This window comes from Chionomys nivalis, chromosome 7, assembly GCF_950005125.1.
Source record: "Chionomys nivalis chromosome 7, mChiNiv1.1, whole genome shotgun sequence".
Lineage (NCBI taxonomy): Eukaryota > Metazoa > Chordata > Mammalia > Rodentia > Cricetidae > Chionomys > Chionomys nivalis.
The window spans coordinates 42,858,429-42,886,325 of record NC_080092.1 but is presented as its reverse complement, the minus strand read 5'-3'; the positions used below and the strand labels follow the sequence as shown (position 1 = coordinate 42,886,325).

The 27,897-nt window shown below is 49.4% G+C and overlaps 1 protein-coding gene across 1 annotated transcript in view; it reads right to left on the bottom strand.

Moving 5' to 3' along the window:
• Positions 1 to 6,395: 6,395 nt before the first annotated feature.
• The window catches only part of Kcnj12 (potassium inwardly rectifying channel subfamily J member 12), a 47,813-nt gene continuing 26,311 nt past the window's right edge, over positions 6,396 to 27,897 (bottom strand). The window contains exon 2 of the mRNA XM_057776379.1: positions 6,396 to 10,404. Within this exon, the coding sequence (XP_057632362.1) occupies positions 9,062 to 10,348 (1,287 nt within the window). The 5' untranslated portion in view covers positions 10,349 to 10,404 and the 3' untranslated portion in view covers positions 6,396 to 9,061. The remainder of the gene's footprint in view (positions 10,405 to 27,897) is intronic.

The window sequence follows — 27,897 nt, the reverse complement described above, 5'->3', positions numbered from 1 at the left end:
GACAGCCACCTCTTAGCTGAGCTTGAAATGGCACCAAAACCCCGAAGAGGTCACCAGACTGAGGAGTGCGCTGTAGTAAACAGGCTGCTATAGTTCTCCTGAGTCTGTGCCAAAAGCCACTGAGAAATCCCACAGACCCACATTAGCAGGCATCAAATAACTTACAACAGTGAGAGCTCACTTCAAATTTAAAAATAAATGGGGCTCAGGATGTGGCTCAGTGGCAATGTGCTTTCAATATTTGTGCCGTGTGTCTACACTTATAAATTCTTCATGTTACCTTCATCTTGAGGATATAAACCCATGGGTGAGTGTTTGTAAATATAATCAGTCATGGAGAAACTGTAGCCCATTTAAAATTCCCCTTGAGCAAGGACATTTGTTTGATCATGGTGAGTTAAAAAAAAAAAAACAAAAAAAAATCTTTGCTAAGAAACATGGTGCTGAACGGTAACATACAGTCTGGCCTCAGACTGTTACTCCCGCCTCACACTGTTGCTCCCTGCTTCATGCTGTTGATCCTGCCTCACACTGTAAGTCTGATGTTAATTTTGAAATGGAATTATTATTGGACATTAAAGTCGTTCAAATATAGGCAAATAACATAATGATATAGAAAGAACGGAAGGAAGGAAGGAAGGAAGGAAGGAAGGAAGGAAGGAAGGAAGGAAGGAAGGAAGGAAGGAAAGAAGGACAACGCAGAGGTGGGTGTGGTTCAGAGGTAGGGCATATGTTTAATATGAGCAGGCTGTCGGTGGGTTCCACCCCAGAAGATAAGGGAAGGGAGGTGAGAAAAAAAGAAAGGGGAGAGACGGGGGAAGGGAGGGAAGGACAGGGGAGGGAAGGACAGGGGGGCTGTCAAACTGACTTCCAAGGTGGCGGTGCCATTTTCGGAAGTCTTAAAATGTCCAGCAGAGCCGGGTGGTGGTGGCGCACACCTTTAATCGGGAGGCAGAGGCAGGCGGATCTCTGTGAGTTCGAGGTCAGCCTGGTCTACAAGAGGTAGTTCCAGGACAGGAACCAAAAGCTACAGAGAAACCCTGACTCGAAAAATCCAAAAAAAAAAAAAAAAAAAAAAAAAAAGAGGCCAGCAGAGGCCATCATTCTGGCCAAGCCTAGGTCTCATCCACCTTGCTCTCACTCCATTCGGCAGGCAGCCTGAACGCCTCAACACCCTTCAGGACCCGTGGGTCAAGCTACTTAAAACCCCAGCCTCAGCCCTGCCTGCTGCCTCCTAGCCTGGATTGCACGGCTGGCCTTCTCTCTGCTCCTCAAACTCACTGCGCACCAGCTCGAGTCCACCCTGCCAGGGACATTGGAGCCTGTGCTTAATGCCATCCTCTGGGTGCTGGGTACAGTTACCAGCAGGGTCTCTGAGTCAGGGCAGGTCCCTCGTGAGGTCTTCACAGGCTATGTTCTGATCACCATCTGCACTTCCCAGAGAAGAAGACAGAGGCAGAGAGAAGCTCACTTGCTGGCTTGGGTGGGGCACGAGACAGAGGCACTGACGGGCCGCCGTGCCTACAATTCTGTTAGCCACCGAGCAGAAAGCATGTGGGTGCCCTGGGCCTCCTTGGGATGCTTCAGAAGGGAGGCTGTGTTTGCCACTGAGGAAGGCAACGGCCAGTGTGGCAGGCCCTGCTGACCAACGGTTAGTGACGAAATGCAGTTCACTGCAAACGTATTCATCAGATGCTAAAAACGTGTTCCAGTAACGTGGGTTTCCCTTGAAAGCCTGCGTACTCTTTGACGTAATGTGTTTCAAAGTGTTGTTCTAAAAGGATGGCACAGGGCACAGGACATTTCTAAAGCGTTCAGCAGTGAGTTCCTAAACTGGGTCTAGCGTTGACTGTGCAGCTGCTCCCCTGTGCCTCTGGGGCCAGCTTCACAAGATCCTCTTGGCCCTCCCCACCCCTATCATAGGAGCTCACCTCAGCCCACCACTTCTCTCCTGTGGTTCTTTTCTGTCTCTGGTAGGGCACCTTCCAGGTGAAAAGGGCCTGCTTTTCTGAGTGCTGAGGCACAGCCACGAATAGGAAGAAGTTCCTGCCCTCAAGCACAATGACATTTAGAGAGGCCAAAGCAACCATGGTGTGTGTGTGTGTGTGTGTGTGTGTGTGTGTGTGTGTGTGTGTGTAGGGCTGAGTGGTGGGGATGAAGGCTGGGCCCAGCATGTTGCCCTCGGCATCCTGTGTTCTACATAGCATCGATGGAGGTTCATGGAGTGCCCTCAGGAACCTGAGTGGTACGCACGAGGCTCTGTGGGATGCCATGGTACAAAATCCACGAGGTCCAAATAGGGCCCTCTGGGGCCCTCGTGCCTTCCTGCCAATCCGGTGTGTCCCCCTTTCCCTTTTGTGGAGATCACTCCCTTAGTCAGAATCCTCACTTCTAGGGGACTTGGACCAGGACTCTATGCAGCATCTGCCTCCTAGGTCCCATGAATGGAATGCTCTGGACAGCAGGAGCTGGACCTGGCTTGCTTCCCAACAGAGAGTGGCAGCTTACAAACACTTGTGGGAAAGATGACCAGGGCTCTTCACTTCTTGTATAAAGAGGTCGGTGCCCAGAGTGGCAGGCAGACAACAGGACTGAGCCCAGAATCTGGGCTTCTGAGTCCTCGCCAGCCTAAAACGAGTCCCTTCTTCATTTCCTAAGGAAGATGATGGGCCAGAAGTCCAGAGATGTCCTAAGTCCAAATTCCCCCAGCACAAAGCCCACCCATTCCATCCCAACATTAACCTCAGGTTCTGGCTCCAGATTTCAGCCACCTCTGGCCTCGGGCAAGACCATTCCTTCTCTGGTGACTGGTGGCCAGGCTTTGTCCAGGCTGGGCCACAAGAGGGGCTGCAGAGCCCTCTCTGTAGATGGGAAAGAAGCCTGTAGGCCTCACGATCCATCCACTCACTCACATGTAGAGGTGTACTGTCCCCTCTCCTGGCCCCAGGGACCCAGAGAGACCAGTGAACAGCCCGGGTACTATAGGGTTAACATCCTCAGAGGTCATTGAGGATGAACCCCACCTCATCATGGTCTACTTTAGGACCCATATCCCATTTCTCTGGTAACTCAGAAAGGTAAACATGGTCTTTGCCACCTTTTAGGATTTAAATTACCATACGAAAAGGTGGACATATTTGGATTTTGTTGAGGCCCACTGAGGCAAAACTCTTATCTCCTGGTCAGAATAGAATCTAAATTCTACCTCTGGCCTAGTGTGGGACCTGGCAGTCCAAGCTTCCCCAAACACTATATAGTATGGTTTTCTCCCCTAGGAGTCAATCCAGCTGGGCTTGTTAATCACCTAAGCAGGTATCCACCCAGCCTCACCCCAAGAAATCTGGTTCACCTGAAGACACCTAAGAGAAAGAAAGAACAAATTATCTCCTTAACGAGATCACGTATGTGTCCCTCCCAGGAACCCCTTCCCGAGTGGGGGATCCTCCTCACAGAGCTTCCACCCCGTAGCGCCGTGGAGCCTGCCAACTTTTTAGGGTTACTCAGAAAAGCATAACTTACTTTTCCTTCTCTTCGATCTCTTTCTCTCAGATAATGGGCAAAGCCTGCGAGTGCTTTTCCTGACTCTCTAGACCTTCTCACTCAGTCTGGGACACTCTTCCCCAACCCCTTTCCCATCATGCACCTGCTTATCCACAGTGTGACTGCTCCCTGCTGTCCTCCACTGAACAAGCGACCCTCATTTACACAGTGTGCCTTTTGCTCCTTCTCCCTTCTGCTGGAAGCTTTTGGCATTTACACCTCGCCTACCCTGTTGTTATCCTCTCAAATGCCCATAAGCTAATCCTCAAGTCACCTCTGAGTCCATCTCTAGACTAAGAACCAGAAGGCAGGAACCCTGGTTTTCCCAGTAACACAAGGCAAGATGGATGGATGGAGCTGCTCGAGAGGGAGGTCCCACTGTCTATCACACCTGCTCTGGAAAAGAGGGAGGAACTTCATTTACTTGCCAGGATGAGAGAGGGGAACAGCCAAGACACTTCCCACCAACCCCAACAACCTGGGCTTGACCTCCTGAACCGACATGACAGAAGGAAAGAACTGACCTCTCAAGTTGTCCTTTGACCTTCACACACACACACAATGGAAAGAGCATGCACACACACACACACACACACAAATACATAAAGAAATATAATTTTGAAGTGCTTTAAAAAGCAATCTGGAGGGCTGGAGAGATGGCTCAGAGGTTAAGAGCACTGACTGCTCTTCCAGAGGTCCTGAGTTCAATTCCCAGCAACCACATGGTGGCTCACAACCATCTGTAATGAGATCTGGTGCCCTCTACTGGTCTGCACCATATATGTAGGGAAAATGCTGTATACATAATTAATAAATAAATCTTTAAAAAAAAAAAAAGCAATCTGGAAAGGAAGCAGTTCATGCAAAGGTCTAAGGAACCAAAGGGAAGTGGGAAGTCTGGGGCAGTTGGGCAGGAGAAGATGGAGGGAGAACTGAGTGGGAGCAGGAAGTAGGGGCCATCAAGGATAGAGTAGTGGGGACCAATTGAGTGTTTACATTCAGTGTGGTAGGAAGCTGGGCGACCATGTTGGGACTGTGGTATCACAGTGGAATGGAGCGTCCTTGGAGACCCTTTGTTGTTAAGGAATACATGAGAGGCTCTAGTGTGGCCCCTTGTGCTGAGGAAGCATCATGCACAGTTCCCTCGAGACCAGGGACCTCCACCACAGTAGACAGGATGAGAAGGGCAGACTACTCACCAGGCTGTTCGTCGGCTGACAGGCACTCTGGCCTCTGCCCTTGCCACCTGCAGGCCGAGTATGGAGTGTCTGGGTTGAATGACCCAACATGAAGACAGCTTGGGCCTTAGGCTTAGCTAGATCCCATCTCAAATCACTGACCTTCGATGATCTTGGTCAAGTCCTAATCCTCTTGACAAACTTCCTCTAACACAGAGAAATGATGCCTCTTGGTTGGCCTGCCAGGGCATGGCTAGCGTCAACAGAAATTTCCAGGCACTGCGTTTGAATTTAGTAGGCACTCTGTCCGCCATTGTGACCAAGTGCCAGCTACGGCAGTCTCACCTGTCTGAAAGCAAATTCCCAGGGGATCCATTTCATCCAGGTTAGGGCAGGAAAGGGAGCTGTCCTGTGACCACTCAGGCACAGCTGTTATACCTGCCTCTCAAGTATACTGAGCACAGGGCCCAGAGCCCCAGCATAAATCAAAAACCTTAATGCTACACAATGGTTCTTCCTACCTCCCAACTCTTTCAATATGTCTGCAAGCTGGCCATTAGCAGTACCATCTTAACTGCTGGAGAGACCGCAGGTACATGAGTGCCCTGGGAATCAAGTGGCCTGAAATCTGACCTAAGCCAGGAGAGGGGATGCCGAGAAACTGCAAACTCGGAGGACACCAAAGGCAAGTGGTATGTAGCGACCAGGACCAACTGTGAAGTGTAGCCACAGGCCTAGACCTGATGGTCAGTGCTGTGGGGGAGGCTTGTGTGCAAAAATGAGGTCACAACACTTGGGCCCCAACTGGCTTAGATCCTGGTGGAAGAATCCTAGAAGAGCGCAAGGCTATGCGCCCTACCAGACCAAGCCAGGAGCTGAAGAGCGCCCCCACTCCTGCAGACCCCGCTATAGGAAAGCACTGCTGGAATTCCCCTAGACCACCATACCAGGGGCTAGAGAACACATCGCTCCTTCTCTGCTCATCTGGAACCACCTACATCTGCGGGATGAGGAGCCCCTGGGTCTGTGCTGGGGCAGAGGGTTAGAGATCTGTCCACTTGTAGAAGAAAGTTGGACAAAGGAAGGGATTCCTCCTGAACAGGCTTTGGTCATGGAGACCCCAGGGTCTGAGCCCTGGGCACAATGACATCAATTTCCAGAAAACAAACCGACACAGGTCCTACCAAGAGCATTTGTCTGCACTCTGTTCTCAGCTCCAGCCTCACTCTGGCCTCAGGTGTCACCAGTTTGACTTGTGCTGGGGAAGGGCTTCTTTCAGTCCACGGTCCTCCTCTCCCTTCTGCAAAGGAAAAATGGTTACCCATCTCAGGGCCAGGGAACCTCTATCCGAAGGAGCTCTGGGAGGGTCCAGGACACACCTGTAGGAATGGACGCTTCCTGTGTGAAAGGGCAGTAAGAGCCAAAGAATGAGTCAGTGAGGCACTGTGTGGAGGGGGTGGGGAGTGTCCACGGAAAAGGCTGAAATCCTACCCTGGGGTCTGAGCAGAGACCATGCTGCCTCTTAGCAATGTTGCTGCCATGCCCTACTCTGTCCCTGAAGATGAGCTTCCACCCCAGGGAGTGCTATGGTCCAGCCTGCAGGGGCCAGAGGATGTGTGAATGCTCGGCATGTGGCAGAGGCAGGCAGAGGACAATGAGACACACATCTCAACACAGTAGCACTCAAAGAGATCAAAATGCATTTAATGTGGTCTAGTCTCATTGCCTACATCTTTAGATACCACTATGTATTGAAAATAACATGAAAATTCTCCAGTTTCACCATTTAAAATAGATTTAACATTCTATGACCTCACACAGGGCAGACACCCATACAGGGGCCTCCCTGTGGTGTGTCCTTCTGCCCCCAGGCCCTCAGCTGGACAAGGACCAGGTGGCACAGCACCAGCATGGGCTCAGGGCAGCCACTTCGTTCTGTGCAGTTCTCACACGCTGTGCACAGCACCCACCCCACTGACATTCACATACACACACCCTGGGACCTTCATGCACTCACACATGTTCGCATGCACAGATGCACGCATGACCTCCATCAGGACCTGGTGCAGAAGCTTACCACCAGACTCCTCAGACTGCTGCACACTGTGTACAGCCTGCATAACTAGGGCAGGGCAGGGACTCACATCGGACTGTGATTGTGTCTGTGGCCAGCACCCAACCTGACCAGTTCAGGTTAGTGAGCACCAAACCCACCTTACCCCTACAAAAAAACAAGCACACACATACCTGTGGCCAGACACACACGGACTACCTGCACATAAACACCTGTGTATACCATATATCAGTATACCAAGACTCTCACACAGGGAGGCAATCATGTGAGCACATCTGTATACGCAGGCACACACACCCCGGCTTCCTTCCTCACGCACTCCCCAGGGGCCAAGCTTTCCTGCTTGGCACAGGCACACGCTCCCCTCTCAGTGGCCTCCCCCATTAGGTGCACTAAAAAGAGGGGCTAGTTTGGTCTTTAGCACAAGCAATAAATAAATACAGGGAAAGAGAAAAAAAAGAGGGCAGGAGAATTTGAAAATACAGCATCCGCCTGCCTTTGGCAGAGATGAAAGGCAGCTTGAGCTGCTCTCCAGCAGGGCCCAGAGACTGGACCATTCTGGCAGACCTGGGCCTGGGAGGAGGATGGGCCAGTGCTGGATGTTTCAGGCCACTGAGATGAGCTGGGAGCAGGCCTTGAAGGACCAGGAGCCCCTAGACCTTGCTCTGGATGCAGGTCCACCTACTCAGAAAGGTACTTAGGCTCCCACAGTGGTACCCAGGACCCAGGATCTCCCCTTCTTCCCCCCCGCAGCCTGACAACTGCACAGAGGTGGGTGACAGCCAAGCACCCCCACACTGAATGCACCCTCAGGCCCAGGGCCAAGGTTAGAAAACTCAGTGAGATGTGAGGGCAGAGGCCAGGCCAAGAACACAAAGGAGCTGAGGCCTCTGCAGCAGGTCCTGGGCAGACTCTCCTAGGCTAGAACATAGCATGAACTCTTAAGCTAGATGCCCGGGAGCAAGCCCACCTCAGGTCTCCCTAACTGGGCATGATGGGAAGACTTCACGGTTTGGGACCTCGGGGAGGGAAAGCTCCATCACAGGCCCCTAAAGGCTACATAGAAATTGTTTTATGACATTTCTCTGGTCATCTCTATGGTGGCAGGGGTGGGGTGGGGACTGGGGAGGGGTGCTCCTCTCCTTTCCTAGACTCTGCCTTCCAGCAGCAGATGACTGGCTAGGGCCAGCTGGGCTCATGGCGCCCCAGGAGTGTGGGAGAAAAGCAGGTAGGGACGTGGTGGCTGTGAGACAGGAGGGGTGCAACCTGCACCCTCGGGGAGGGGGGGCTTTCTGGGCATCAGGAGCGGAGATTGGGGCAGTAGGGAAGGATTGGACAAGTCTGATAAAATCAAAAAGACTGAAGCCAGACAACCAGAGTGTCTAAGGCACAACTCAAACTGTGAGTCCTATGGGGGTGGGGCTGACCCACTTCCTGGGAACATGGGAACCAGACCCCATGCTAATTTCCTGAGTGTCCTTTCCTAAGAAGCACCCACTCTGGTGTTTCCTACCAGCCCTCACTGCAAGGCAGACAGGGAGTGAGGAACAGGGGCACAGAAGGGGGGGCCTCCCCTGGGTCCTAAACCCAGCCCTGATCCAGCTGAGGTACAAAGGCAAACACAAATGATCAAGCCAGATTCATCCTAGTGGGCCCCCACCCCAGAGACATCCAGACACTTTATTAGAATCGTTAACATGGTCACAAGCCTGATTCACCCTTGAGCAGGACACGTGAGGGAGACACCAGACTTCCGAGAACCGTCCGGTCTCTCCATCCAGCTGCTTGCCTGGCAGCTGGGAGTAGAATTCTAACTGTCCCCACACCATAGATTTTAAAAAATGCAACCACATGTTAGTGTTTTCTTGTGTTTTGTGGGGTTTTTTGTTTTGTTTTTTTGTTTTTGTAAACAGTCTTATCCAAGTTAAAAACCAATGAGGTGTGCACACACAGCTTTCTCCCACCAGGGCTGGGACCTCTCCTGAGCTGCTTCTGAGGCCTCCAGAAGAGTCCTCCACTCCTGCTGTTCGCCTTACCCCAAGAGGTCACCTCCTTGCCCATAAATATACATCTGAGGCCACGGGCCGTTCATTCTGGTCACCCGCTCTCTCACCAACTTCCCCAGGCTATTGCGGAAAAAACATGGAAAGACTAAGATGCTACTGAGTTTGTGGCCCGAGGCATTTGGCTTGCTCTGCTCAAACCCAGGTCCCCAAGGGACCTGGGACCTATCATGGTCATGGTGGTGCTGCACCCAAGTCAAGGGCACTCAAATCTCTGACTCCCGTCTGTAGGACCGCTGCTCAAGGGCACCACTGCCAGCCTGCAGTCGGTCAAAGTCATGCTCTGGCTGAGGGCTGCGGCCATCCCGGTCTGTCGCCACCTCATCCTCCTCGTCTCGGCTCAGGAAGGCCAGTTCGTTCTCATAGCAGAAGGAGTTGGCACTGGGCAAGAGGAACTTGTTCTCCACCAGGTCCTTGGCGCTGCAGCGGGGGGTAGAGGGCACCTCATAGGTCTTGTGGAAGTGTGAGTAGTCAATCTTGTACTGGTTCTTCTCCTCGAAGAGCACTGGCTCAAAGCGGTGGCCCCACAGGATCTCATTAGCCAGGTATGAACTGCGAGCCTGTGTGGTCATGGCTGTAGCCTCTACCATGCCTTCTAGGATGACGACAATCTCAAAGTCATCTGTCTCGAGGTCCTGACGGCTAATGCCGAACAGAGGGCTGGCCTCATCAATCTCATGCAAGATGGTGATGGGTGATACCAGGAAGATACGGTCCAGGCCCTTATCAAAGCCCACGTCGATGTCGATCTGGTCTAGCGGGATGTACTCACCCTCCTCTGTGACCCTGGGCTTGATGAGCTGAGCCCTCACGTGGGCCTCTACGATGTGGCTCTTGCGAAGGTTGCCCACGCGCCACATCAGGCAGAGCTTTCCGTCACGCAGAGCCACGACAGCATTGTGGCTGAAAAGCAGAGTCTGCGCTCGCTTCTTGGGCCGGGCCATCTTGGCCATGATGGCACCAATCATGAAGGAGTCAATGATGCAGCCTACAATGGACTGTGCCACCACCATAAATACAGCCACCGGGCACTCCTCAGTCACACAGCGGAGCCCGTAGCCAATGGTGGTCTGTGTCTCGATGGAGAAGAGAAAGGCCGCCATGAAGCCGTGGACCTGCAGCACACAGGGTGTACGGCCACGGCCCTCGGCTGGCTCCAGGTCTCCATGGGCGACAGCAATGACCCAGAAGATGATGCCGAACAGCAACCAGGAGGCAAGGAAGGCCAGGGAGAAGATGAGCAGCATGTAGCGCCAGCGGATATCCACGCACGTGGTAAACATGTCAGCCAGGTAGCGCTGTGACTTCTCATCCATGTTGGCAAATTCGATGTTGCACTGGCCGTTCTTCTTGACAAAGCGGTTGCGGCACCGGCGCCGTGTGTGCACCTTGCCGTTGCCGAAACCGTTGGCGCCGGACATGGTAACCAGGTGCAGTCCGTCCTCCTCTGATGAGACGATGCTGTAGGGGTTGGCCCGGCTGGCTGCGGTCATCCCGGGGTCTGGTGGACCCTGGCCTGCCCCCAGGCTGACTCCAGGCAGGGGCACTTCTGCAAAAGAGAGGACAGTGGGTCTGTCTGGGCAGGCAGCCAGGGCCCATGACGGTAGCTGGCAGACAAAGCCCCCGTTTAGTCACCACAGATCCCGTCTTCCCCTCCCACTCGAAGCCTGCTCCTCAATCCACCTTCTCAGCTTGGAAAACAGGCTCCCCTGGCTTCCAGCAGTGCCGCTCCACTCAGAAATTTTGGCTTCCTCTCTTCTTACTCATATCTCAAGGGCTTGCAAACATATTTCTATTTCTCTCACCCTCATAGCCTAAGTCCTGGTCACCTCCAGCCTGAACCAAGGCAGGGGCCACCTCACCAGGCTCACTTGTCTCCCTTACTCCCAGTCCCTGAAAGGGACCAAGTTAGATGCCACCCTTCCTCTAGTCACAGTCAGTGGGCCCTGGAGCTGCAAGGCCTGTAAGGCAGTCCCATAGCTTTGTTGCCTAGTTGAACACACACACACATCCCCCCCACACTACCAACACACGCATACACACACATATGTGCACATATGTGTGTGCATGCTATTCACCCACCTGCCCCCCCTCCCCCAGACAAACACCCTCCCAGATCAGTGCTGCTGTACATCAGACTGTGCTCCCACGTTGCCAGGGCAGGCCTCCCCATGCCCCAGAAGAAATGCACTCATGGTTCTGACCCACATACTGCACACCCCACCCAGCACAGATCCTCGTGTAGAGCAGCAATAGCAATGACCATAAAAGCTGTGACATTGGCCTGTCTTTCCCTCACACACACTGGTCATTTACGTCCCTCACTGTCTTACCCCAGGTCTAGAACAGGTCTGCCAAGGCCCAGGCCTCATCATGTCTGACATTCTATGTTCACTTTGCCCATCTTCACGAAGTCCACGGCATCCACCAAGCACCCATAAGCTACACCCATGACTTTTCTATCATGGGGTCATATGGTATAAGAGTAGACACCCAGATTGGGTCTCTTAAGGTTTCCCTAACTTCAGAACAGGCAACTCCCCCGCCTCTGCTGAGGACTACAGGTCCAGAGACCTCACACGTGTCACCTGCTTCCATTACCACTTTTGGTCTCCTGTAGGGAGCACCGTATCTCCAGGCCAGCCTAGCACACACTCTTCTCAGAGAAGGCCTGAAGAAAGGGACCATGGCCAGCAGAACAAACCCAGGCTTTGCGCATCCCCATTGGTCCATGAGGACCAATGGCAGGCTAAGCCAGGGATCGTAGCACTGCCTGCCTCTGGAGACACTAGCCTGTCTCAGCTGGGCTGAGCAGAAAGTGGGTGTCCTCTGGTGCAGCAGAACATTGATGAGCTGGACAAGAGCCCAACAAAGCCTTGGAGCCCTCAATCACCTGATGTCACTAGGAAGACAAAGAGATCCTAGAAGATCCCATGGTAGCTGGGCACCTAGGGCAAGCTAGATGCTATCAGAGCTTCCTGCCCTTGGACTCTTGAGGGTAGTAGATCTGCCCATTTTTTTCAGACAAGGGGGCTTAGAACAGGAAGACACTCCCCCAGTGTGCCTGTAGGCACAGATAGCAATGCTAGAATTCAGTCCTATCTGGACAGCACAATCCCTGGCCACATCTACATCAGAGGCTCAGAGGGACACAGCCTGCAGACTCTGCTAGCAACACAGTGGAATGGGTAGAGACCATTAGACCAGCCAGATCGGGAAGCACTCCCCGAGTCTGTGCTGTAAGCCACAGTGCTGCTGAGTCCCTGAAGCCTGGCAGACACTGACAGGCCCATGAAGCCTGAAAACCACAGAAAGCCTACTAGGATGGGGAGAAACACACCCAAGACCCTCGAGTCTTCCTCTAACAGCCATAGGGGGTTCAAAGAGGGAAAAAAACTCCCAACCAAGATATATGGGCATCAAGCAGGAGAGCTGAGATCCAAACCTCATGTCTAACACAGTTTCCTCCATGTGACCTTAGGCTCTACAGGGCCATCGGTCCTCATTCTGACATCCTCCCCTACGGCTACGTCAGTTGACCACCTCACCATGGGTCTGTGTAGCTGAGGCTTGGGGCTGTAATGGTGGATGCTGTTTCTGTCTGGGCCAGGAGGCAGAGGGTTGGCGGGGCTGAGGACCCTGGGGACCACACTGGGAAGACATCTCAGCCCCAGATTTCTGAGCCTTCCAGGGTAAGGTGGTCAAGGTTGGGGTACTCAGACGCCGGGGGGAGGCTGCCAGATGCCAGGAGCTAGGCTTGTGTGACCTAGAGGCCTTGAGGGATGTCCAGCGGGTCATGGCGCCTCTGGCTCCCACTATGAGCAGCAGCTGACCTGCAGGGAACAGAATCACAGGCATCAAAGACTGGGGAGCCCCATCCAGAAGCCTGCTCCAGGAAGGCAGCCTTCCATCTGGCCAGCCCCATGGAGCTGAGAGTGTGGCAGCCACTTCTGGAATCATCTAGGCAGCATTACAGACCTGGGAACTCCCACTTCTGCTGATATTCCACCCAAACCACAGAGAAAATCAACTTCATTAAGTGTATGCCTGTTCTGTACCTTGAGCCAGAAACCGATAGTGAGCAAAGTCCCTTGTCCCCAAACACCCAGAGAATGTACACAAGCAACAGAAGCAGACAGAGCCCTAGAACATGGAAGACCCTCACGTGGGGGATGGTGAGGACAGACCCAAAAGGAGGACCCAGAAGCAGGAATTAGTGCCACAGAAGGCCAAAGGTCAAGAGGAGACCCCCGCACCAAGGCTTAGACAACAAGAATGTACTAAAGATCTCTAAGAAACACAGGGCAGAGCCTCTGCCGGGGTCATGCAAGCTGGCAGGCTCTTGCTCAATGGGCATGTCATGAGACTGGGAAAGAAAATCAATGAGATTTGTTTCACTTGAAGAGGTCTAAGCAAGAAAAGAGGCCCACACCCCGCTTCAGAGGTGGGGGAACTGAAGCCAGAGGAGAAAACAATGCTCAAGCCAACACTGAGGACCGCGTTCGCAAGGCCTAAGCTGGCCAGTGGCGGTTCTGAACACTGCCAGGAGGGAACGAGGAGGCTCAGTGGAATACAGTACCTGAACCAGACAAGGAGAGTCAAAACTGGACAGCACTCAAAATGAGACCAGGCACAGTGGGTAGGAGAGGCCACAGAACCTGCAGGAAGAAATGACCTGTCCTGGACCGGATTCTTGCCCTGGCATCTGCAGGCGCAGCCTCTCGGCATCCAGTAAGCTTGGAGCTCTGGCCTGGGAGGGCCAGGACTGGAGCTCTGAGTGAAAAGAGCTGCCACCTAGCCTAGGGTGGGGCCTGGGAGTCACTGGGAGGTACCTCCGGATGGAGCAGGACATCCCATGTCAGTCTCCAAGGCTCTGGGACACCTCAGGTTTCGCTAATATCCGGGAGGAACTGGGACAAGGCTTGGGCCCATAGTCCCAGATGTCACCTGGATAGTGACTGCAAAGAAACCGGCCCTGGAAAAGGAGCATCAGGTGAGGCCTCTCCCTTGGGCTCCTCCAGGATGAGGAGCAAAGGTGTCAAAAGTTATCAACTGCTGCTACCTCCCAGACACTCTCCTGAAACTCTGACATGCTCGCCCAGGTAATCCCTGTAATGACCGTGACAACTAATCCCTTTTCCAGGGAGGAAACTAAAGCTCAGAGAGACTGAGTCACTAGTCAAGAGACACACAGTCTCCAAGGAGAGGAGTTTCTGTTCTGGAGAGCTGGGATGAAAGCATCCATCACTCCGGCCTCCAAGAGCAGGCTGGGGGAGCATCACGTTCCACTACCAGTCCTCCAGACCCCATTTCTTACCCCATCTGGTAATAAAACATGCACTATGAACTGTCCCCAAGTTGGCAGTCAACAGCAGACTTTTAAGGGACAGGGGACTCTTGGAGCTCCCGCATCAGAAGACTCCTTGGAGGTCATCTGTGCAGGGAAGGCACACGTGTGACCCGCCTGAGCCTGTTCCTTTCAACTGTGCCTGGAGCAGACTTCAATCATCAAACACAGAGCCTTGTCCCCACTGTAGCCAGGAGCAGCCAATGCAGTGGCTACCCAGAAGTCTTTCCATGAGAGGTTCCACGAGGGCTCCCTGCCTCAGCCACAAAGGAAATGGGAGACCAGGCAGGCATAAGGCACAAAGTTCTCCCTTATGCCAGGCCCTGCCCAGAGAGCAAACCTGTGGCAGAGAGATCGCCCGGCCAGAGCTAGGGGACACAAGACCAGAAAGGAAGCTGGTCTCCTTGCCGAGAGTTAAATTAAGTAAGGCTGTTCAGGGGATGGAAAGTTGAGAGGGCTGACATTTCTTTCTCTAAATCTGGGACGATGATTCTCAGGCCACTCTTCCAATCCAGACTCCCTGGTCAAATCCTCAGACAACCTTTGCCCTCTTCCCCGGCAAATGTTCAGGGTCGGTGAACACACTGGACTTCTGCTCCAAGCTTATGTTTCCCTATGCTAGGGAAACAAAGGCCACTCCATGTTGGGGTGGGTAGGTCAGTGCTGGCCCCCACCCCCAGGCCTCACTGTCCTGATTCTAGCAGCCACATCAACATTTCTGCCTGAAAGCTCTCTGGCCATTAAAGCACACTCTGCCCATAGGAAGGGCAGGCTGGGAACCAAAATCACCAGGAGCTCCACTCCCTGCCCCTGGCATGAGATGGCTCTGAAGTCTATGTTCCACGTGTCACCTTGCCTGGGTCCTCAGCTAGGATCCCTCAACTGGTTAGATCCCCAGCTTGTTCTAGCTCCAATCATCTGCTCCCCCTCCAAGCAGTAACCCTATCAATAACATGTCTTTATCCCTCTTTACCTGTTCCTCCTCTGCCTTGTCTCTCTGAATTTCCTCAGCTTGTCTCACATGAAGCTCCCTACACTGGTAGCTTTGTCCCTTATCTCTGCTCATGGGGCCTCTAGTGTCTCACATCTGCAAAGCCTCCTTGAGTTCCAATATCCCCTTCTCCAGGATGATCTCAGTAGACAGTACAACCCTTCTTCTCCAAGATGTCCTCCACGCTCTCTCCTCTCCTACCCACTCTATAAAGACCTCAGTGTTCTCTGTCTCTCTGTCTCTGTCTCTCTGTCTGTGTGTGTGTGTGTGTGTGTGTGTGTTTTCAAAATAGTGTTTCTCTGTGTAATAGCCCTAGCCATCCTGGAACTTGCTTTGTAAACCAGACTGACCTTGAACTCAGAGATCTGCCTGCCCCTGCCTCCTGAGTGCTGGGATTAAAGACAACCATGCCCAGAGACCTCTGGGTTCTCTAGTCCTAGTTTCTACCCATCAGGGCCAGAAGCTGCTTCTACACTGTTTGAAAGCGGTTCTTGTCCCAGCCCCACCTTGGATCAGCCTTGGAGGCCCAGCGGGCTGGTGCGGGCCTTGACACAGGAACTGAGAAGAGTTCCCGAAGACTGGCGAGACGGGCAAGGAGGTGGCAGCGCCGTGACTGAGGAGACAGATACAAGCACAGGCGGGTAGTCAAGCAGATGGATGGCTAGACCAGGCGGACAGAGGTATGGGTGTCTGGGCAGGAGTGACCAGATAATGGGTGGTTTGGTGGGCGGGTGGATGGTAGAGCAGATGGATGGGTGATGAATGGATGGGACGGGCAACTAGCACTTCAGGGCGGATGACTGATAGGTGGGTGTTTTAGTGGTCAGATGAATGGACGGATGGGTGTGTGGATGGGGCGAGGTGGGGAAAGTCGGCGGGGTGCGGAGCAGGAATCAGGTGAGAGTGGGAGGTGGGGGTGAGAGGATGCGTGTCTGATAGACTGGGTGTCAGGAGCTACTGGATGGATAGCAACAGCTGACTAAGTGGGTGGAAGAGACCAATGGGGGGGAGCGGAGGCACCAGTGAGCATCCGTTGCTGGATGATGAGCTACACACCAGGACCTCAACCCCACCAACTTGGAGTTGTCGCTAACTCCAATGCCAAGTGGCAGTCACTGTCTTTAGAAATAACCCAAGCAGCTGCTGCCATCACTCAAAGCCAGTGGAGAGGGGTGGGGCCACCAGTTATTGGACCCAGAACAAGACAGTCACCACTGATGACGGCAAGTGTGGTGATGCTCTCCAGGCACAGGGTAGGCACCTCACACATATCGTCTTGCAGGTCTGGAATGACTACCCTTCCCTCTTCAGAGAAGCAGCAATGTCTCCAGGGTCATGAAGAAGCTTGGGATGCTATGCCTGTGTTCTAGTTACTCCTGCCAGGTTTCCCCAGTGCCACCCCCAGAGGGTGGATAGTATGATGGGCAGTATTCCCAAGGATGGTGTGTAGGTGAGCAAACGGAGGACAGGCAATAGCATTTCAAAGGTGCAGACAGGAGCATGCCTGCTTGCACACACACTGGACAGGGTACAGAATCAGTTTTCCATCTGTCAAAGGGGCCCCTACCTCCTGACCTATCTGTCAAAGAGATTTGGAGAGAGGATGATGGGAAGGGCTCCAGGACCTTGAGATGTTGTCACCTTCCCCACTTCTCAGGCAGAGGTCATGGGGACGCCCAAGCCAGCTCTGTCACACTGGTTTTTCTGGTTGGGATTAAAGAAATGGTCAGTGAGTCACCCCCACATTCTAAGCCTCTGGGGCAAGCGACAATGGCAGGTTCGGAGATGCAGAGTTATTTTCAAAGCGGGGCTCTTCCTCTTACAAGTTGTGTGGCCCTCGGGGAGTTACTTCCCCTTTCTGTAAGCCTCTTCATCCCTCATTGTCATCTTTAATGCCACCTGCGCCCATGTTTGCCCCTCAGCCCTTTTACTCTAAGAAACCAGGAATCGGGAGGCAGGGCCAAATGTCACACAACTGGGAATGTCCACGGCAGGGACATCCTGCCTGTGAATTGTGGATGAGTCCAGACTGGGCTTGGACCTACATGCACTACTCATTGCAACCCAGACTTGAAGGATGGCTCCTCCCACTGGGCACAGCAGGAGCCTGAGACTAAGAGGTCAGTCACCCAGGTCAGAACTCTGTGCAGAGAAGCTACAGAAGGTTCCCGAGAAGAGTGAGGGCTGAGAGTTGCGAATAATTTGTTCATCCCATTTCCTGTTGACCACCTGGCTACGGCCAGGCTCTCTCAATCTGACTCTTCACCGGGGCTTCCCCCAGACCCAGAACTCCAGTCCAAAAACTCCAACAATCGTTCCTCTTTTTTATGAGGAAACGGGCTTATTACAGAGAAGTGACTCACCCAAGGTCACAGAGGCAGGGTGGTGGCCGCGGATTTATAGATATATGGTCCAGGGCCCCTAGCTTACCCTACCCTGCAGCAGCTACAACAGTTTACCAATAAGCTGCCCCCTTGGCTCAGCAAGAGCATCTTCCCAGGAGCAGACACCATCCCAGATGAGAAGGCTGAGCATACAGGGCAAAGCCTCTCTAGATCTGAGGGTTGGGCCCCAAACAGTCACCAGCCAGTGAGGGAAAGGCTCAGCTGGCCCAGGACTCTTCTCATGCTAAGGCTGGAAGGCCAAGTTCTGGAGGAGACAGGCACTTCCTGAGGCTCAGGTGACACGCCAGGCTCTAGCCAATATCGCCATGAAACTGAGCACGGCGCCAGGAAGTGAGAGCCAGCCACAGCGCAGGGGATGGGTCCTGTCCCAGCAAAGAGTAAAAGATAGCATGTCAGCAATGATGCCAGTTTCTTGAGGGCCCTTCCCTGACTTCCGACTCCACACATCTCAGCAGGCGCCGCGGGATGAGCAGAATCCTAGCTCTCCTGGCGTGCAGCGGTCACACGGCAAATCAGGGTCCTCGGTAGTGTTCAAGAGTGTTGGTTCAGGATGTGACACCCCACCCGGACAGCTGAGGACAGAAAAGAGGCTCCACGTGCGTGTCTGGACACTTTTTGGGAGACATCCAGCATCTCCTCAGGGTACACTCAGTCCCCTTGCTCCCCGTTACCAGGGCACCTGAGTCTCAGATAGTGTTCGGCCAGATGTGACTGAGGAAGTTGGGGATGAGTGAGACATACTAACCCCAGTGACATGCTGTCCTAGATGGCCAGGAGGAGTGGACAGCACCCTGGGAGCCTGAAGTTGAGGCCAGGACTAGAGGTTGTGACCCCATCAGGGTGGACAACGGGCACCAGATGCCAGAGAATGTTTCTATGATATTTTTATCTTGAGAACATCCTTTGGGAGTTGGGGGACAGAGTGTCCTTGGCTCCAGGCCCCTGGGAGGAGCAAAGAACAGGGACCTCTGAGTATCCTCTGCCAGGACCATAACAGTTGCAAGGTCCCATCCTGGGGTAAGGAGCACCTGGCCAGTATTTGGGTTTCATGGGTCCCTGGGTTCTGGTCCAGCTTGCTGTGTGTCCAGGGAAGTAGATCTCAGCTCCTCTCTCATGTTCCTGCTACTTTTCCACATTTTCTGAGCCTGTTCAATGCCAGCTCAGAATGGGGAACTTGAAGAAGACAGAGTGGACCTCTGACTTCATTGGATGCTTTACCAGCAAGGGATGAAGCAAGGCAGCTAGATTAGAGACACACCAGAGCCCTGGGAGCCTAGGAAGGCTCTGTCCCATGGTGGAAAACCCAGGAGCGTCCAGGTGAGTCTCTTTAAGCCTAGGAGAAGTGCACCGTCACAGGGACCATCCATCCTGAGATGGCCAAACAACAGCAAGGGTAGGAGGGAGCCAGAGAGGTAAGTCTTAGAGTCTCCCAGATCTGGAAGCAGAATCCAGCCAGCTCTGCCTCTCTCACACTGGGCCTTGGCAAGCTCTGCCACCTCTGAACTTTCCTGAGCCTGCCAGTAAACCCAGGGGCCTTCCGACCCAGCAGTCCAACAGCCTACAGAGCCTGGGGCTGAGAAAGTCTAATGGAGCACACTGTTGTCAACCTAATTACAGGGAAGGTGAAGCTGTATTGAGAGTTCCAAAGGAAACAGGCCCTGGTCCAAGGTTACACTAACAGATGAAAGAAATAGAGGCCAGAGAAGCCTGCATGTCATACTGACGAGCTTGGACTTGATCCCAAGAGTTGCACAGATCTCGAGAGCCATGATGGAAGCTGAAAATCTTAAGTTTCAGCAATATGAACTGGATTCCTGCCCCTTCCAGTGTAGCCCTGGGCAAGCTGCATCATTTCTCTGAACTCAGTTTTCGTACCTCCGGTACAGGACTAATAATAGCGCCTGCCTCATGGGGCTGGGATGGGCTCTCAGTGAGTCAGCCCATGGGGATTGCCCACAGGAAAACCTCCTGCCCAATCACCCTGCCCATCACAGCCCAGGAAGCTCACGGGGCCCTGTAGGGCATGGACCAACCCCTGTCACAGGAAGGAGGATCAGATAACCGGATGGGTATGAACCCCAAGAGAGGGGCCCAGGGGACAAAGGCCTGCCAATGTCTAGTTTCCTTGGTGTCTCTTTTCAAACTTCAACTAATCTTAAGTCTCAGACATTTCCTGAGCGCCTTGTAGGAGCTTGCACAGAGGAGCAAGAACTCAAGAAGAAGAAGCAGCCAGATATATCAAGAAGAAGCCTGGAGAATTTGCCAACATAAAAATGTGTATCAGAACCGGAGAGATGGCTCAGCAGTTAAGATCTTCTGTTATTGCAGAGGATTCAAGTTCAAGTCCCATCACCCACGTTGGATGATTCCCAACTGCCTGTATATCCAGCACCATGGGAGTCAACACCCTTTTCTGACTTATTTCTGGGCACCAGTACACATGTCACACACACAAAACACACACACACACATAAATAAGTCTTCAAAAACTTTTATGGTGTTACTTATCAAACCTATCACAGTAAGACAAAAAGCAAGTGATAAATAGCCATTAATTGATGAGTGGATAAGGAAAATGTGATATAAACATACAATGGAATATCACTCAGCTGTAAGGAAAACAAGGGAACCACGAGAAGTTCCACCTGTGGCATCTTCAAGAAATAGTGCAGGCCCAGGAGGAGATGAGAGCTGACTGAGGACAAGAGCCACAGATATGTGGGGAGTTCCTCAGCTCAGTGAAAGTTGCAGACCCAAGCAGGAAGCCTGAGCAGACACAGGACAAGACCTGAGCCCCATAAGACCATCTCTAAAACTGACCACATATTAATGTACACAAAACAAGCTCTAAATACAAGAAAATTGAAATGACATCCTGTATTCTAGACCTGGCCACAATGGATTAAAACTAGGAGTTAAAGCAGCAGGGGTAACTACAGAAAGCACACAAACTTGTGGAAACTGAACAACACACTAGTCAATGAGCTTTAGGTCACTGGAGAGATGGGGGAGGAAATCCAAGACTCCTAGATGAAATGAATATTAAAACACAGCTTACCACAATCTCTGGGACACAGTGAAGGCAGTCTCACATGGAGCATTTATAGCAACAGTGCCTACATCAAAAATTTGAAAGATCTCAAATAAATAAATTAATGATACATTTTAAGGCCTTGGAAAAACAAGAGTAAATCAAACCCTGAGCAATAGATAGGAAGAAATTAGCAAGGTCAGGGCAGAAATTCATAAAATAGAAACAAACAGAAACAATGCAAAGAATTAGCAAGATGAGAGCTGTTGTAGGAGGCTGCTTGTTTGTTCCTGGCTGCTCAGCCCTGAAATAACCACACAAAATCTGTATTAATTAAATCCCTCCTTGGCCTATTAACTTATGCATATTTCTAGCTCACTCTTCTCTCTTAAAGCAACCTATTTCTATTATTCTATATTTTACCACGAGGCTCATAGCAAGGTTTCAGCTGGTGACTTTCATCTTTCTCCTCTGGTGGCTCTATGGTGTCTCCCTGACTCCACCATCTTTCTCCCAGAATTCCATTTAGTTTTCCCTGCTTAGCTCTATTCTGCTAAGTCACTGGTCGAAACAGCTTCTTTATTCATTAACCAATAAAAGCAACACATAGAAGAACTTCCCACACCATTGCCCCTTTTCTGTTTAAATAAAAAGAAAAGTTTTAACTTTAACATAGTAAAATTTCATATAACAAAACAGGTATCAAGCAAGAATTACAGTTACAATATTTATATCTACTTTATCTTTTATCATAACTAAGGAAAACTATAATTACAACTATCTATTCTTCAACTCCATCAAAGACTCCAGAAGGATATAATATTACCTAAGTTAACAGTAAATGCATTGTAAGCAACTTCCAAAACTCTAGAATTGACAGAGATATCTTGCTACCTGGACAGTCACCCAAAGTTCTTCTGTACCATTGGGGCATCCATCTTCAGCCTATAAGCCCATAGTATCTGGCAGACTTTTCCATGAAGTAGGAAATTTCAAAGACAGTTCTGCCTATATTGGCAGTTTGTCAGTCACTTTTTTCTGTGTCCTGAAGAATGTCTGGCAACTTTTTCATGAAGGAGGAACCCTGAAGAACCGTCTCACCTTTAGGCAAGTTCAGCAGTTATTTCTCTGTGTGCCCCTGCATGTCCAGTTCACACAGCATACCTTCAAGCAATCTAGGCAAGAGCAGTTTCTTGCCCAAATGGTTATTAAACTCCATGAGGAGCCTCTTCAATGCCCATCTTCCTCTTGAAGTAGATTGGTGCTGCCAGGAGCGGATGTGTCTCATGTCATGAAAAGTCCTAAGTTATTAAAACTTTTTAAATGCCAACGGTCGGAGAGCTGGCTGAGAGGATTGGAGCACCGCCCGCAGAGCCCGAGGTCGCTGGTTCGAGTCCCAGGTAAGGTAAGTCTGTATATACTGTACTGTACTGTGTGTGTCTGTGCTTGTATATGAATGTCTCTGTGCTATATGAGTCTGTGTGCTGTGTGTGTGACGTCTGCATGCATAATTAATTCGAAAAAAAACTTGTTAAATGCCACATTTTGTAGGTCTTTGAAAGGTTTGAAGATTATCTATCTAACTGAAATATATCTCTATACATCTAGAAAACCTAACATGACTACAAGCTTGACTACTATAGATGATTAACTTATATTTCTTAATTATATATTACATTTCTAAATGAACTGCACAAACACAATACCTTAATCAAGAGCAGAAATATACATATATATTTATGATGTGGGAGTCCCCTCTGTATGCTGTGATTACCATTAATGAATAAAGAAACTGCTTTGGACCTATAACAGGGCAGAACTTAGCTAGGCAGGAAAATTAGACTGAATGCTGAGAGAAAGAAAGGCAGAGTAAGGGAGATGCCATGGAGCTGCCCCCAGGGACAGACACTGGGAACTTTACCCAGTAAGCCACTGCCACGTGGCAATATATAGATTAATGGAGATGAGTTAAATTAAGATGTAAGAGTTAGCCAATAAGAAGCTAGAGCTATGGGCCAAGCAGTGTCTTAAATAATATAATTTCTATGTGATTATTTTGGGACTGAGAAATCAGGAACTAACTAGCAGCCTCCTTACAACACACACATATTTTATATATAATATATATATATTATCAATAAACCAAGACCCATACCAAAGCAAATCTCTATAGTATATCCCCCTTTAAATGCAAACACACATTTATAAACAATCATTTAGGGAATTTGAGCATAGTTCTCTCCAAACTGCTTCCTGACTTTTGTTGGGCAAAGTATTTTGGGGGGAGTTCATGGTGACCTTTCAGGATATCTTGGTCCATCAAACCACATTAGTCTGGAAGATATCCACAGGTTCTAATCCTCTGTGGAAACAAAAGAAGAACCTCTTTTTCCAAAGCAACAAATCCTTAGATCCAAATTCTGAAGCATGATACCTTTAAAATATCTATGCTGGTTTAGCTTAGCAGCCCATACAATGAAATGTCTCTCTGTACTTAGCTCCTTCACAGTCAAAAAAATTCAAAGAAAACACAATAATATACATAATTCATACTCTGTGTATTTTCCATATTTACATGGCTTATTTTTCTTACTCTATTACTTTTTCTACAAGTTTACAATTTATAATCTTTACTCCTTTAATCTATGGCTGTCTGTACTCTTTTATATTACATTTACTGTCTCTTTACTCTTTTTCTTCTCTCTCCCAAGCTTATGTGCATTTTTTGAACACACTGTGTCTCATTTAGAGGTCTTTCATGTCTGAATCTGTCCTATTGTGTATCTGTGATTCTTTTCTCCTGGAGAGCTTCTTAAAATGCTAAGTCGTGGCCTGACTAGGACTAAGCCTGCTTTGCCTTTTGGCTCCACCCAGTCCTACAGGTCGGAGGTCCCTTCATTCCTCTGAGAGCCGTTCTCTCTGCCCCAGATCCAGGGTCTGGTTACAGCTGGTCTGTGTTGCTATTAAGCAAGTTGTAGCACTTGGTTCACAACCCCATTTAAATGCTTCATAGCCAGACCTCCAGAAAGAGTCAGAGTTCTGCTAGCAGCATGGACCAGGAAGCCGCCACTTTGAAACCACAAGGGTTTTTGCTGCCACCCCTGAGTCAGGAAAACTTCTTGTAAAAGAATTGTGCTTCTGAGCCGGGCGGTGGTGGCGCACGCCTTTAATCCTAGCACTCGGGAGGCAGAGGCAGGCGGATCTCTGTGAGTTCGAGACCAGCCTGGTCTACAAGAGCTAGTTCCAGGACAGGCTCCAAAACCACAGAGAAACCCTGTCTCGAAAAACCAAAAAAAAAAAAAAAAAAAAAGAATTGTGCTTCTGCTTGCTTCTAACAAAAGAGCCCACTCAAGAAAATGCTTAACTTTGGTTTTTGTTGTTGTTGTTTGTGTGTGTGTGTGTGTGTGTGTGTAGAATTCCTTTTTAAGCTTTCTCAGGTTTTACGTGGATTTAGTTGACCACATTGGCATGCCAATTTGTTGTAGGAGGCTGCTTGTTTGTTCCTGGCTGCTCAACCCTGAAATAACCACACAGAATCTGTATTAATTAAATCCCTCCTTGGCCTATTAGCTTATGCATATTTCTAGCTCACTCTTATCTTTTAAATTAACCCATTTCTATTATTCTATATTTTACCACGAGGCTCATGGCAAGGTTTCAGCTGGTGACTTTCATCTTTCTCCTCTGGTGGCTCTATGGTGTCTCCCTGACTCCACCATCTTTCTCCCAGAATTCCATTTAGTTTTCCCCACCTAGCTCTATTCTGCTAAGTCACTGCTGAAACAGCTTCTTTATTCATTAACCAATAAAAGCAACACATAGACAGTAGGACCTCCCACACTAGAGGGCTAAAGAAATAGTTTGTGTTTTGGGACACCTGCTGCTCACAGTTCAAATTCCAGCCCCACATCAGATAGCTGCTTGTACCTCTACTGCAGGAAGATCTGAGCCCCTCTACTGACCTGTAGTACAGGCACCCACACAGGTGTCCACAGACATGCACACAAACACGTACATGTAAACAAATAAGAAAAAATTTTAAAAAGAGTTAATGAAACAAAAAGCTGGCTTTTTGAGAAGATAAACAAAATTGACAAAATTTTAGCCAAATTAACTAACAGGAGCAAAATACTCAAATTAATAACATTAGAGATTAAAAGGGAGATATTACAACAGACATCAATGAAATCCAGAGAATCATTATGTTATACTTAAAATATACACTCCACCAAATTGGAAAACTTTTTAAAATGGGTTGATTTCTGACATACCAAAATAAAACCAAGAGGAAATAAATAACCTAAACAGATCTATAACCAGCAATGAGATTGAAGCAGTAATAAAAAGTCTCCCAACTAAAAGAAGCCCAGGAACAGATGGAGTCACTGAAGAAAGCTACCAGAACTTCAAATAAGAACCAATATCAATACTGCTCAAATTATTTCATAAAATAGAAAAGGAAAGAAAGCTTCCAGAAATGAAGCTAGTATTACTCTGATGCCAAACCCAGATAAAGACAAAATGAAAATTATAGAAAAATCTCCCTAGTGAACATAGATGCAAAAATCCTAAATAAAATACTTGTAAACCAATTTCAAAATCACATCAAAAAGATCATTTCTGGGGTTAGAGAGATGGCTCTCCAGCCAAGAGCACTGGCTACTCCTCCAGAGGACTGGGGTTTGATTCCCTGCGCTTATACAGCAGTTTACATCTGTAACTTCAGTCCCAGGGAATCTGATACCTGGTTTGGGACTCTGTGGGCACTAGACACAAATGTGGGTGCACAAATATATATGCAGGCAAAACATCCACATAAATAAAATAATTGCTTTTACTTTTAAAGAGAACAGCATGAGCAAGTTGGCTTTACCCCAGTGATGCAAGAATGGTTCAACATAAGAAAATCAATAAATATGATTCATTGTTTAGATAGATTAAATGACAGAAATCACATGATCATCTCAATAGACATAGAAAAAACTCTTTGGCAAAATCCAAGATCCCTTTATGGAAAAAAAAAAACACACAGAGGCTAGAGGTGGAAGAAGCAACCTTAATATAATAAAGGACACATGCCAAACCTATGCCAACATCGCAATAAGTGGAGAAAAATGAGAAACATCCCCACTAAGATCCCTGGGAGTAAGACAAGAGGCCCACTGTTATTCAGTATAGTGTTTGACGTCTCAGCTAGAGCAACAGCAAGAGAAGGAAATAAAGTAGACATAAACAGGAAAGGAAGAAGCAAAAGTATCCCTGTTTGCAGATGTATTATATACATAAGGGACTGTAAAGATTGTGCAAAAACAAACAAACAAAAAAACAAAAACCTCTAATATAGAGCTAATAAGTGTGTCCGGTGAAGTAGCAGGATACAAAATAGACAGAAAAGGATCCTACGTGCCAATAATAGACTAAAAAAGAAATCAGAGAAAATCCCGTTCTCAGTAGTCACAAAAGCAAACAACAGATAAATAATAATCTGAGAATAAATCTACCCACGGCCATGAAAGACCTCCATGATAAGGAAAACACTCGTTTACACTAGCAGATGACCTTCTGTGCTGACGAGCTGGAAGACATTGTGGAAATGACTCCCTACCAAAAGCACTCTACAGATTCATCGTGATCCAAATAACAATCACAATGCCATTCTCCACACATATAAAAATCACAATTCAAAAATTTGCGTAAAAGCACAAAAGCCTAAAGACAGTCAAAGCAAAGCAAAGATTATTGTGGGAGGTGTCACAGTATCTGATCAAATTACGCTACAGAACCATAGTAATAAAAGCAGCATGGTACTGGGGCAAAACCAGGGACATGGATCAATGGAATAGAATTAAAGACCCAGATATAAGTCCACGCAACTACAGCCACCTAATTCCTTGACAAAGATACCAAAAACACACTCTGGAGAAAGGACATTCTCAACCAATGGTGCCGTGAGAGCTGGATTTCAGCATGCAAAAAAGTGAACTCCACCCTCTTCTTTCACCCTGAACAAAACTCAACAGGAAATGGGTCAAAGCCCTCAGCATAAGACCTGATAGCCTGAAACTGCCAGAGGGGAAGCCACCTACAGGCACAGGGAGGAACTTCTACACAGGCTAGAAGACCAGCAATAGCAAAGGGCATCTCTTGATCTAAAAAGCTTCTGTAGCAAAAGAAACTGCCAGCCAAGGGAAGAGGCAGCCACAGGATGGAAGAGCATGCTTCCCGCTATACATTTGATTGCCTTGTTTTTGAAACAGGGTCCCTCTAGGTAATCCTGGCTGGCCTGGAACTCCCTTTGTAGACCAGGTTGGTCTCAGACCTGCCTGCCTCTCCAGAGGCAGAGAATTTGTGTCTAGAATAAAGAATTCAGAAAGCTAAACATTAAGAAAAGAAACAACCCAATGGAAAAATAGGCAAGCCAGGTAAGTTGGTCCTTGTTTTTAATCCCAGCACTGGGAGGCAGAGGCCAGAGGAGCTCTGTGAGTTCAAGGCTAGCCTGGTCTACTAGCAGTTCCAGGATATCCCCGACTTCATAGAGAGACTCTTTCTTATAACAGGAAAAGAAAAAGGACAAGGAACTGAACAAACAAAAAAGTTAAAATTTTCAAAAGAATAAAAAATACACATGGAAATTTAAATTCCTTTAAGATTGCATCTCACACTAACCAGAATGGCCATCATCAGGAATACAAATGACATCAAATGTTGACACGGATGTGGTGAAGGGAGAGTTTTTTCCACTGTTAGTTTCCACCACACAACCAGTGGAAACTAGTGCCACCACGTTGGGAATCATTCTGGAGATTTCTCGGAAATCAGGAACTAAAACTGTCGTGTGGCCCAGCTACGCCTTCCTAGGCATATACCTGCAGGGCTCTGTACCCTACCAGAGGATCTCACATGTCCATGGCCATTGCTGCTCTGTCTACAACAGCTAGGACACGAAATCAGCCCAGATGTCCATCATCAGGTGGATGGATAAGAGAAATGTGTGACGTGGACACAATGGAATATTACCTGGCTGTAAAGAAAGACGGAACCGTGAAACTCTCAGGGAAATGCATGAAACTGTGAAAACGATACTAGATGGGGTGACTCTGGCCCAGAAAGACAGACTTGTGTGTTTTCGCTCACTTGTGCATCTTCAATCTTTTGTTCTGTGTGTTTAACTTGAAGTACAAGCCAGGCAACGAGGAAGGAGCCCTCAATGGGAGCACAATGAGAAAGGGAGATGGTAGATCATAGGTAGGTGAAAGCCAAGAGGTGGA